At 33.9% G+C, this 13,989-nt stretch overlaps 1 protein-coding gene and 1 long non-coding RNA gene across 12 annotated transcripts in view; one reads left to right on the top strand and one right to left on the bottom strand.

The window, feature by feature from the left end:
• The window catches only part of LOC143229871 (single-stranded DNA-binding protein 3-like), a 258,681-nt gene that overhangs the window by 118,305 nt on the left and 126,387 nt on the right, over positions 1–13,989 (bottom strand). For all 11 annotated transcript variants that reach the window (XR_013016106.1, XR_013016118.1, XR_013016107.1 and 8 more), the window contains one exon: positions 5,657–5,743. Coding sequence is in view for 8 of the 11 variants with exons in the window: in XM_076462733.1 (XP_076318848.1) it covers positions 5,657–5,743 (87 nt within the window). In the remaining 3 variants the exon portion in view is untranslated. The remainder of the gene's footprint in view (positions 1–5,656; positions 5,744–13,989) is intronic.
• Positions 1–13,989, top strand: part of LOC143229927 (uncharacterized) — a 58,101-nt gene that overhangs the window by 37,697 nt on the left and 6,415 nt on the right. The gene's annotated exons all lie outside the window — the stretch shown is intronic.

Here is a 13,989-nt window from a genome sequence, read left to right as displayed (position 1 = left end):
TGAAGGTATAAAACTGGAGGAAACTGTTCTTTCAGTCGTTGCTCCCAAGCATGTATATTTATCAGTGAAAAAAACGGTGAAACAGGTTTCCATAGACGTCCTCGTTTTCTGAAAGACAGAAGTGAGAATGGTTTCAACCATCCATGACTCATTTGTTTCTACCACAGGAGAAAAAAATTAAAATAACTGGAGAAGAAATAAAACAAAACTGTGTGTTATCCAATACAATGTCCATGCGAAAGGTGTTGATTGTGCAACTCAGTACTTCTCATGCTGCAACAATCTCAGAAAAACAGTAAAATGGACAAAAAAGGTCTTACTTTATCTAACAAACTGCAGTCTTTTCAATTCATATATAATGAACAAAGTCCTGAATCAACAGAACAAAATAAAATATAAGCAGTTCTTCCTGTCTATGGTAAGAGAATGGATTACTGACAAAGAGAAAGAAGGCTCAACAAGTGGGAAGGAACCCAGTTCATCATCTGATGGTACAAGGAGAGCCCACATTAGATTCCCTCAGGCACACTGAATAATGTTTCTTGGAAGTACAGCACAGGAAGTGTTCAAGTTGTGCTGATACAGACTGTGATGTTTATAAATATTAAAAATGTTGTTCTTTACTCAAAGTAACAGTTTTTTTTTGGTAAGAACTCCATTTTAGCACTACATTTAAAAAACACATTAATAAAGATATAATCAAACCTTCACACACAGCCCTAATGAAAGTCATGTTGTGAGGAGAGTACTGTTATTTAAAACTGTTTTTTATTATAAAGAAACGGTTGTTGCGTGAACCATAGATATTTTTCTAATTGTCTGAATTTTAATACTCAAACTGTAAAATTTCTTGTGGATGTTTTGGTGACATTCCATAGATGGCGCCACATTGTTTTATTATTGTAATCACTTGTATTGATACATATACAGATGCTATTAGTAAGATGTATGTGTGTGTGATGTAACCTTATATTTTATCTTGCGTGTTACAAAATTTTTTTTCAAAGTAAAGTTAAACTATGTAGTATTTGTGTAGAAACTGCTTTGATAAACTTGAAGATATTTGGTATTTGTTTAACTTTCACCAGGACTGAACAAAAGTGATTGAACCACTGTCTGAGTTTTGACAATATTATTTTCTTCCTGTCATCTCTGTCTGTGGTAGAAGATGATATAAATCCTTGTGATTCTCAGACAGAAGCTAAAAAGAAGGGTTCATAATTAAGCATCTTAAGTAATATACCAGGTGTTGCTCAGTTGCAGTTTAGCAGATACCATACAATGCTGTGAATTTGAATTTTTTTTTATTTGGGTTAAGCTTCACATTACAGTAGTACCAATGGTCAAGTAAATATATATTTTGAATACATTTCTTTGTCTAGATCAAATATACTTATTGTTCTGATTATAAGATAGTTGTTATCACAATGTCACTAAGCTTACTCACACATGTTGTATGACAACATTAAGGGAGAAACGTACCATAATGTCACAATCAAGTACCTTTAATAAAAGTGGCATTTGGTTGAGTACAACCATACTCTTGTTTCATGTTTATGAAATCTGTTTATTTTGTGGATGAATATATAAAAGAAATTCAACCGCTTTCCTTCAAACGAAGGTCAATAACCATTCAATGAGATTATTATTTTAAGATGAGTAAGAACAGATGACTTAATTTCACTACCAAAGAGAACTAGCTGACTGCTTCTAAAACAATTAGCTACTTAAAGTACACAAATCTTTCAGAATGAATATGCAACCATATGAAAATTTCATTTTAAGATCAGCCATGAGACCACTTAGAGTGTGAATGTTTTACAATAAAGATGCAGTTACACAAAAGGTAAAAGATTTAGGTGTAATGTTTTTTGAATGCAAATGTAGTTGCATAGAATGACCTATTCTTTAAAATTAGCTGTTATTCTATATATAAATCACAAACAATATCATTTGTTTTGTTAACCCAGTCCATGAAATTCCATCACAAGATTCTGATTACCAGCTTAATATTGTATATGGTAGAACTGAAGCAGGTAATGTGTATTTATCTATCAGTTATTTTATCTTAGTTCCTGAGGAACTTTTCACACCCATAAAACAAACACCAACTTTAACAGTTGCTAATCATTTATATGCAAAAACGGCTCGTTTGGGTTGAGAAAATATTTTACATAGAAGAGCGAACAACGTTTCGACCTTCTTGGTCATCTTATTAACCTGACGATGACCGAAGAAGGTCGAAACGTTGTTCGCTCTTCTATGTAAAATATTTTCTCAACTCTAACGAGCCGTTTTTGCATATAAATTTCTCAACAAGCGGGTTTCTCGACATCACTGAGTTGCTAATCATACATTAGTATGGTAAGATACAGGATCTGTACTTAAATAGCGAAACATTTGATGTTGAATTGTCCATGTAAAACATACTTTAGTATTCCAAAAGAATCCATGATAAATCTACATATCAGAAGCTTTATTCAATCATATGGTGTTAGTGTGATCTACTTTTAAGTTAATGACAGATGAAACATTAAAGTCTACCTCTCACAGGATTCAAAGTTGGGTTTCCCAATCTTGAATGCTAACCAAGTGTTCAACAGTAAACTCCCCATTACTCAAACTGTAGTGTACTACTGCTTGCAGCAAAATTGCAATAAGACTTTCAGTTTCTTCCAGCCATTCACACAACAACAACAAAAGACTACCTGACCTCATAAAGCAAAAATAAAATGAAGTAATGGTCCCTCCTGCTTTAAAGAACTAAGATTCAGTAATGTTTTATTTAGTTACTCAATTCATTGGGGACCATTTCAGAATATAAATCTTTTTTCTACTTTTATATGGAGCTTCTTTTTATGTTTTGGCTGGAAACCATTTTCTATTCTCTTACTGCATTAAACGCTTTTGCAAGATAATTTACACACATAAACATATAACATTAGTAGAAAACGATTAATGTTGGTACCTCATTAAAACTTCTATAAAAGTATAGTTTTTTAGTCTCTTTCTATCACTGGTTTACACGTTTTATTCTGTTTATTGTTATTTACATTTTGTACAAGAAAATGTTCTAGTCCCTGTACAGACTGCAAGCTCCCGAAAAGTTCTAAGAATATGTTTCGATTTGAATACTAAGGCATTACCAGTATCCATTAATAACCTATTCACTCCTGAAAACAACATCAAACAGTTTTATCAGACATAAAAGTTGATTATGCCTTTAAATGATCATTCAGTCATTAATTTTTAAAAACACAAAACAAACCCAAAGAGTTAGGTATTTGTAAAATGTTAAGCCTTCTTCAATACTTATTTATTTTCAGCAAAAATTAACTAATTTTTTTTTGAAGAAAAAAAAAAAATTTTGTGAATACTGAGAAATATTGTCACTTTTACCTTTTAAGTTAAATCTATTATAGAATCTTATTAATTAAATGATTTACATCAAAAGAATGCCAGATTCCCTGAGGTGTATTTTGTTGCACATTACTTTAATACAAATTGAAAGGACCAAAAGATTTGATAACATGTCCCCTCCACAGTTTGTACTGTTCTATAAAACTTTGACTTGTTTTTTGTTATGTTAGTTATTTATCTAAGTGTATGGAAACAAAAAGAAAACATGAGTCATGAAAATGTTATCATAACATTTTAAACATGGTTTAAAACTGATCTAATGGTTGTAACATGATTCTTTATTAACAAGGTAATTTAACATTACATTTTTTTACAAAGATCATAGGTTCTAATATTTTGCTTCTCCAATTAAAATAATTTATTATTACATTTCACCAACGAGCTACATAACATTGTACGTATTTTACGAGCAAAGGTGAATTTCTTCTGTCTCAAACTAATTTGTTTTGTAATAAGTAAACTGATTAGTCAAAACAAACAGAAGGATTTGAAACAAATTACTTCAAATTTCTGGAATTTTTTTAAAAAAGACAAAATATAACAAGCTTTTAATTAAAATATATTGACAAAGTATGAGGTTGTCCAGAAATAAATGTCGTAATTCTCACGATCATATAAAAAAGCTACCAAAACTACAACGAACATCAACCAGGCATTCGGCCATGGATCTGTTACTAAATGTACAGTTCAAAATTGATTCCTTAAGTTTCAACAATAATATTAAAGTCTTGAAGGCCATGACGGTCATGGAAGGAAGCCATCCTTAGATGAAAACACATTAAGGGAAGCAACTGAGACAAACCATCACACAACAGTACATGAGGTTGCAGAAAAGCTAAGCACCAGCAAATCAAGCATTATCAACCACCTGAGTGCAATTGGAAAGAAAAAACAGTTGGATAAGTGGGTTCTGCATGAGCTGACTGGAGATGGACAAAATGAACATCATAAGACCTGTCAAGGATGATGCTCCAAAACTTGAATGAATTTGGAATTAAGGTTCTGCCTCATCCACCTTATTCCCCAGACCTTTCCCATACAGATTTTCATTTTTTTCAAATATTTTGACAACTTTTTAAACAATAAATACTAACTAAACCAGGCAGCTGCAGAAGAAGCTTTGTGGGAGTTCACTGGCCATAGGAACTCTGATTTCTACAGGAGAGGCATAAACACCATCATTACACATTGGCAAAAGTGTGTTGAAGCAAATGATGCTTACTTTTATTAAAGCATGTTTTACAACACTAGTCCATACTTTTCCAAACTTTGCAGTTAAAAAACAACACTCATTTCTGGACAACTGAATACTAAGGAAATAGATTTAACAGTGTTTCTGTTTATTTTCTAAATTAATGGAGTATTATTAGTGCTTATGGAGCACAGGTGGCAAAATTGGGGTTAATAACGGGATAGTCTAGTTTTCTGCATGTAAACCCCATCTGTAACTTACCCAAAATAACTCTGGCATCTTCCTTATTTCAAAAAATATACTTTCATGTTATCATGTATTACAATCAGTACTCACTAGAGGGCACTGAAACTACTGTTTGTGGTGACCTCTATCACATAATTTGTCAATTATGTCATCGTAAACACTACAGAAAAGCATTTCTTTTTTTTTTTCACTGTAGTTTTACTGAAATAACATACAGAAATATAACAACAGAACTTTTGTTTCATTAACTTATAAGTTTAGGCTACGAAAAAGGCAAGATTTAAAAACAAATTATTTTAACTCGCTTCCAAAAAAAGGTTGAACAGAGAAGGTTAAACGTAATCTTTAATTTTTGTTTTACAATGAAACATTGATTTTAAACAGACAAAACTCTCTGAAATATGGAATAAAATCAAAATAAATGAAAGGAGTAATAAAATTTGTTTACATGCAGTGACACCTATTTCAAGTACCTTTTAAAAATAAACAATATCAGTCTGGCACCACAGATGAAGAAATTTGATGTTGTAATTAACGTCTAATTACTGGTTTCTAAAATGAAATTCTAATCAGTTTGTTTAGTTTCCGTAACTGATTGACAAATAAATCACTTATAAAAAAAAATATAGACATCTCCTCCCCACTTCCATGTGAACAATTTCACACTAAATATCATAGAAATATTTTGTAACTAGAGGACGTAGATTTTACGTTTAATTATGTGCCAAATTTAATCTGTTCACGGAGATCTCCTGTTATTTAGAAACAATACACAACACATTATATATTCCTACTTACTGGAAAAAAACCTGCTGGTCCCATTGTACCACCTGGTATACCTTCATTAGGTGCCATTTGACCTAGGGGACTGGGTGCTGTTGTGTTCTGGAATCATATAAAACCATTACAATGTATTATACATCTGTATTACGATTTACGTTTCTGAAAAGAAAGAAATGCACTTCGTATTTAATTTTTCAGACATCTCTACAGTCAGTATATTTCGTTGAAATTCGTGCAGCACTGAATAACCATCAATATTTGATTATTACTCTTTGTATTGACGTATAACACAATTACGTTTTGACATTATATGGAACAGTTGCCCTTTATTGTCACTAGATGGCGCCACTATTTATGGTTTATTCTTATGAATTAACACTCCCAAATTAAAATTTATACATTGCGTGGGTGGATATGTTGAAGTGCCTAGATAAAACATTTAAAAGTTATCACGACACTGTAATATTTATTACATACACTGCTGTTTAAACATGGCCATTGAATGCAATAACAACAAAGCTTCACCTGTTTAGCATATATTAACAACAACACGCGCCGAATTTAAGAGAACCATATTTTGTCTTTATAATAATACTTTTGTTACAACAATGTCGCTGCCATAAATTCTAATTCATTTACCTTTTTACAACTTTATATAAAATATTATGTTCATTACCGGAATATTTTAAAGCAAAACTTGAAAATCAACTGCACTTCTAATTATACAACTGTACCAGATAGGAAAATAATTATCCTCCCCCCTTCAGATAACTAATCTTTATTCGATATATACACAAGGTGTTCGGAAAATAACTGTGCAGTTTTGTAATCATATGTTATTATATTATTTCAAGCCAGCAACTGATAGCGGTGTTTAGAAACAAAATAAGAAGGATCCAAGCTTGTATTGATGCCAACGGGGGTCACTTTCAACATTGTTTATAATTGTCATTCATAATTACCTCCTGTATTCTATATTGAAACATGTCTGTTAATAAATATGTAAGTGCACAGTGGCTTTCCGAACACCCTGTATATATATATTAATTTTTGTGTGAAACTTTCATTTTGTTGTGGTTTTCTCTATGTATTTTTGACACGGGTTGTTTAAAAATTTATAATATAATTCTATCTTTTAATGAATAATATTCAAAAATTCTTATGTGACATGTTTAAGTTTACTGTTTTCAGTTCCGTAACTTATACAGCTTAATATACTTGTATGCAACACACACTTTACAAGCATCCAATATTCAAAGAATATTTGGAATAAATCTTGGGGGCTTCTATGAGATTCGTTGCTTTGATGTTTCAAGAATGACAGGAACCTCTTGTACAAATCAAGGTATATATATGATGCGTTTTTGTTTCTCTCTCTCTCATCTCAAATTCATCATGGCTACGTTCCGCCTCTTGAAGGTTCATGACCAGTGTTCCTAGTCTTCTGACCTGGATCACACAGTGATCCACATTGCTTACACACAGTGGATTACAAAATAAAGATCCACCTCTTTCAAAATCTAAACTTAATCACTCATCATTAATGGCAAGTCATATGTTACTCTAGATGTAAAGCACTGGATGTCGAAGAAGGCTCCAGGATTTATTGAAAAACGTCTGTGGAAAAGGCCACAGTAAAGTCATGTGATCTACTTACAACTACTTTGGAATTGCCATGGGATGAATTGTATGCATGCAGAAAAATGGTTAGTATATGAAGCAGATCATATGACACACCTCACGCATACAAACAAATATGATATCACAGGCCATATGGCATAAGGCAGCGAAAAGGTTAAAATAAGGAATCTTTGGTTTGTAGAATTTCACGCAAATCTACTCTAAGGATACCCGCTTTAGCTGTTACCAATTTTATTTTAAAGCTATAGAATAGAGGAAGTGTAACTAATCAACATCACCCACCGCTAATTCGCGAACCACTCTAAGCAAATAATGGGATTTCGCTTTTGCTCTCATGAACGAATCCATTGCTCCAAAGTGCAGAGCGCAATGTTTTGTTTTTCCCGATAGTAAGGAAACTGGAACCGCGGATCCACACTCCGGCACGCTAATCAAGGGTTCGCGTTCGGTTTTAAATCGGGAGAAACAAACTGTTTTAAAATAGAAGACCAAGCAAAGACAGAAATTTCACAATTTCGACTTTTCAACGAACTTTTGGTTAGGTTAATTTTTGAGGACCGAAGTTCATTATATATATTTGTAATGGATAAAATTACCCATTTGTAACTGTATATTTTTGTCAATATTTTGATAAAAATAAACAAATACCTTATTAGTACCAGCAGAAAATCCAACGCTTATTTTGCATTTTTGTCACAACTGTTAAAGATGAATTTGCATTTAACATTAAAATTACAGTCGACAAAACTACTTGCTGCCTTGATGCAGCACCGCCATCTGACGGACTTCTTGATTCACTTGTACAATCTGTTAATTATTGAGGCACGGTAGTCTTTAATTCTTTGTGTGCATATGAGAAGTATTCAACATATTTTCAAACTTCATAAATTTCTCGTGTTTACAAGGTTTTTACGAGATGTCTTAAGTTATTTCCGTTAGTTACGTCGTATTAACTAAGCCTAATAAAAATTTAATGGACTATGCAATAAGACAAAACTGCGATCCTCAACAAACTAGCAGTGAAGGTGCAAAATGTGCTATCAACGAGCGTATAGAATTTAACATACACAACTGTGCTGATTAGTTTGTTTTATAATTATTACAACAACGTATGCACAATTCGCCTGAATAAGTAATCTTGTTACAAAGTTATGCAATAACAAAAATCAAACCACTTTTAAAAATTCACGTGTCTTTAAAATTTCGCTTTCTCCTATAAATCTCTCTTTATACTAACAGTAATTTTAAGAAGTCCCAACAAAGTCTTACAGCCGAGTCCTTGTTTGCAAATAGACCTTCATTTTTATAACTAAACACAATATTTCGATATAAAGATAATCTCTAACACACGAGTTTTACTTCAAATTCAGATAGCATTTATCTTGGGTATCTTATCAGTTTTACTGATTTTTATCGACAAAAAAAAAGAAAAACAATTACCTCTCTGCGTTTTTTAATCTATAACAAATCAATATGGTAAGTGAGAAATGTTTCTTTTTTCTTTTTTTTTCCTATTAAATAAATGTACGAGTTTCACTGCTGTTACAACATGCGCGTGCACGGTTCGGAAGGCGGAGTTAGATACTGATCAATCAGTTCTTCCAGGTTCTAACACATGGTTTCAACCAACGGGCACAGTTTCAAAATTGGAGCAAGTTCTGTAACGGGGAGGAAGTTCAATAAGAAACACAGCCAATGTGTGAATGACAGATAGGATGAGATTAAAAATATAGAAAGAATAATTGGTAAAAGAGAAAGAAAAAACTCTAGGTCTCAGACGCTACATACACAAGCACTAATAGGCGTCATATCTACGTACACTAAACTGAGGTGGAGGATATTATCCCCTCACCATCCTTACTTTGTTGCTCGTCGTAAGAATGGAAGAGCGCATGCGTTATTGATTTTTCATGGCAAGTTTTTCGTGAATCGCCGACGAGGGAAAGAATAGCTAACACGGTCAGATGGAAAGAATACCATCATTGTAAAGACAGCCTTACACGAATTTTGAACGGTTTTGTTACACAACACTCCAATCACAATCATAAGAGCTTGTTAGCACAATACTTAGACATTAGGCTTGAGAGTGTCGCTATTTTACGATTAAATCCTAACTAAACACGTGTGTAATTGACACGTGTAAGATGGCTAAACTGCAGATGAAAAGACTAGTTAGTACCTTAAGATACAGTACCCCTAATGTTGGTATAAATCGTAATAACAACTAAACCTCTGGACTATTTATATGTGTTAAATATTACAACATTGACAGCTCTCTACAATAACTTTTCTCTGCCACTGAAATAAAGTTGGGCAACTTTTCCGATATAAAATTGTAAACACCAGTTAATGTACGTTATTACTATTACTACTTGTTTGCACATTTAAAACTAGGACTTCACTCTGGTCTCTAAAACTTGTAATAAACAATACTGCGGACTGCATGAGTAAGTTATCGCTACGAAGTCTAAAAATATTACTGTGCCATTGTATAAACAAAAAACAATGTGTTTTGTTGTGGAACATTCTTAGCATATTAATTCAAGCATAAAGGTACAGTATTAGCGTGTTTAGCACTAGATGGAACTCACGTGGCTTACACGAAACTAACAGAAGGAAAAAAAAATCAACCTCGTGCTCGCAAGCATGAGGTGAGTAAATCATGGCATTTTGCCAAGTCGAAACTTCTGGCAAGGATTATATGTGGCTAGAGGGACCATGTAATACTGATTTGAAGGATATATGAAATTAGTTTTTACAATTGGTGGCATGGCTAAACCACGAATTAAAAATAACAAATTGTTTTGGAAAATACACATTAATCACATATTAGGAATCGTTCTAATGGTACCCACTCTATGATATTTACTTTATTACAATAATACACCAGTGTAACACATTCACTTTATTTAATTCGAGACGGATTTTTAAAATATCACCAATATATTTATCGGCATAGCTGACGCTGAAACACTGATATATATTTTAATGAAATATTAGTAATTTTAATGATCTTTCATTATAACGTGTTTATTTATAGGCCTATAAACCAATATACACTAAAGTGCCAGTTCTAACTGTTTCCAGAAGCTAACATTGTCTCATTAAAATAATTTATGTATATCAAATGTATTTTTCACATTGTCACTGAACTAAAAAAAAAAAAAAAAAAAAAAAAACTTAGTAATTCTTCACCCAATCAATAAAACACTCGGTAAGATTTGAATTCACACAAAGTTTTTATAACCTAACATGTGCTGCCGTCTAGTAGCCAAAACCTGAAATAAAATCTTACAAATCTAACCCAACACTTCAGATTTCCTTATATTAATATTTTACACAAGTATATGATAAGGCGAATCCAAGCACGTCACAAAATATTAACTCTTTGTCTTATGGGGAAACTTATGGAATAACACGACAGTCTCTCATCTATAATCATTTTCAACATGTTTTCACACAAATGTCTAGACTGTTCAACATCAGGCAATTCATAACAGTTTTATGACGTTTTACCATGATTCTAAGAAATATTTCCTTTGACAACTATGTTTGTTTTTGCCAGAGGTTGTACGGGTTTCATACAGTACATTTTCGTTGGCAACGTGTTATTTAAAAAAAAAAACACCAAATGTGTAAATCTAACAAATAATATACGACCAATTTTAGGTTTGTGATTTTACAGTTTCTGATATTTAAAACAGAACAGAATACAACTTCATAAGATCGGAGGCCTTACGGTACAGTATTTACTATATCCCATCGATTGTAAATGTGGTCTCCTGGCAACACGAAAACGAGTGTTGTGCGTTTTCTCAGGTGTCGCCCCTTTATTCAGTCCGCTTCCACAATAGCTTAAGTTATTTTTGTTTCGAAATTTTTTTCGTTTGTTTAAATTTCGCGCAAAGCTATCCATTCCTAGTTTTGAATTTGTTTGTTGAAAGTTAAGCACAAAGCAACACAATGTGTGCTCTGCCCAACACAGGTATCGAAGCACGATTTAATAGAATTTTAAGTCCGCAGACATTCCGCTGTGCCACTGGTGACAGATCAAACATGAAAGACGCTCAGCCAACATCACCCACCGTCAGCTCACAAGCCAGGGCTACTCTTTACCACGCATTCACAAATGAAGTGGTGAGCAGGTAGGGTGACAGGTTTCGATCCCACGACCGAACAGATTACGAGTCGATTGCCCTAATCCTCTGTCATAGTGAACGAATTTAACATAAATCACCGAATGATTCAACAAGCAAGAATGGATCGTCAGTTTTAAATACAAGTAATATCCCATCTTAACTTCTGTGGGTTATATAACTGATCTACGTGTTTTTTATATCCATATCAATTATAAGCTGTTACTGTTTTTTTTAAGTTTTTTCTATTAGTTTTTTTTTTTTTTTTAATTTCAAAAAGAAAGGAACCGTCGCTATATTTACTCATAATAATAACGGATTTTATCGACGCCAAAAACGTATCATGCAGACTTGCAACAACGGAGTGTTCTCAAGTTCGAGTGTTTGTTTGTTGGTTTTGAATTTCGCGCAAAGCTACACGAGGGCTATCTGCGCTAGCCGTCCCTAATTTAGCAGTGTAATACTAGAGGGAAGGCAGCTAGTCATCACCACCCACCGTCAACTCTTGGGTTACTCTTTTACCAACGAATAGTGGAATTGACCGTCACATTATAACGCCTTCACGGCTGTAAAGGCGAAAATGTTTGGTGCGACGGGGTTGCGAACCCGCGACCCTCACATTACGAATCGCACGCCTTAACCCACCTGGCGATGCCGGGCCAAGTTTGAGTGTAAATTTTCAGTAAAATCAGTAAATAAATGCACAGTATTCGTGAAACTCTGTTCATTAATAACTTATAAATTTTAAGCATTCAGTTCTTATTATGTGGCATTCGAAACTACATTACAATCTTATAAATCAAAAAAGTCAGTTCCAAATGGTGTACTACTTGAAACAAAATGTTAGAACTGCAGGTCACTCAGATTCAATAGTTTTCACTAACATATACACGCATCTATATTGGCTGGTCATTTTATTAGGAACTATACCTATTAATGGACCTTGCTATCTTTTATCTTAATGGTGTCACGTGGTATAAAAACAGCAACATTCCAGAAGGTGGCTGTCACAAGGAATTTTTTTTTTCTCCATTAAGTCATCAATACCGTTCGTATTTCATGGTGAGAGTTAGGGGAGGACGACAATGGTGACTTCGTCTTTCAAGTTTATCCCACTAATGCTAACTGAATTGGGATCTGGGCATTACAGCGATCATTGGAGATGCCTGACCTCTCTCTCACATTCATCAAACCATATATACACAATGTGTACGGAAGCACTGCTGTCTTAGAAGTAGCTGTTACACGCAGAGCATCACTGGATATACTTGATGCTGATGTTAGCTACTACGTTAATTCTGTCTTCTACAAGGGCCAAGAACATTGCGGAAAAACGTGCCCAAAACCATAATTTCACCATCAGAGGGCAGAAAAATCGAGACTACACAAGAATATATTATTATTTTAGCTTTTCCAAATCTGCCTTTTCTCACCTGTGTAATGTCCCCCAAACCATGATTTCGCCACAAGAGGGCTGCAAAACTGGGACTACACAAGAGTGTGTTATTCTTGTAACTTTTCCAAATCGGTCTTTTCTTACCTGTGTGAAAACAAAACAAGAGTGAATCGTGATCCATAGCACCACATCACCTTTCGCCAGTCCTTATTAGTCCAATGTCTACACTATTTACATAACGTGTTGTTTTTTCTTGTTAGCTACCGAGTCCAGTGGTTTATGCGATGGTCTTCTATTGCCACTGGTTGCAAGGTACCGCTAGACATAGGTGTAACTTCTCATGTGATGAATGCCTGTCATTTGACAACACCAGGACATTATATTCGTGTCTAACTGCTTTCTGTAATTACGTGACTGCGACCACTATCTTCCCCTCGCGGCAGGAATGTTATTCATTGTTGGTAAGCTCGAAAGTTCGATATCTTAGAACAACCTACTGAGGAAACTTGACTACTGTTACGCCTGCTACACATGTACCCACTTACCATGTCACATCTTTACCTTCATCTGCATCTGTTTGACTCTTTGTAAAAGTACTGATCCTGAACATTTGTAATGCTACTATGATCACCTAACACAACGTGTGGTTCAGACAGGGTACATAGGTCATAATAAATCGACCAGTTAGTTTTGTAGTGTACATAAAACTGTAACCGTGACACCTGCCCTTTATTTATATTGCCGAAGTCTTCTGTAAGTGCCACACTATTTCTATAAGAAAAGTGCCTTCTACTTTAACAGTAGGACTAACCAGGTAACAGTTACACAGAAAAATCTACTGTGTAACACATGGACTTTCAATACGTTTACTGAGCAGTGAACGATGCTTTCTGTAAAGTGTAATGTGTAGAATGAATGCTCATATAAGCACAACTTCAATCGTGCACAGTTCTAAAATATCGTCAGTTGCGTTGCATGTGTACGAATTACGGAATTAAAGGTTTTACAAAATATTAAATTCATTCTATATTTTGTAAAGATACATAATTACTGTGCGTACTCCTCTTTTTACTTCTTTATCGAAGTTGATATTTTCGTTTTTTAGTAACTTGCATACTCAGCGTACCAGTTTTTGCTTAGAACGTAACCCAGCAACAAACGGTGCGAACGTTCGT

The sequence above is a fragment of the Tachypleus tridentatus genome, chromosome 1 (assembly GCF_004210375.1).
Source record: "Tachypleus tridentatus isolate NWPU-2018 chromosome 1, ASM421037v1, whole genome shotgun sequence".
NCBI lineage: Eukaryota > Metazoa > Arthropoda > Merostomata > Xiphosura > Limulidae > Tachypleus > Tachypleus tridentatus.
The sequence above is the reverse complement of the archived record's forward strand: the minus strand, read 5'-3'. Positions and strand labels throughout refer to the sequence as shown.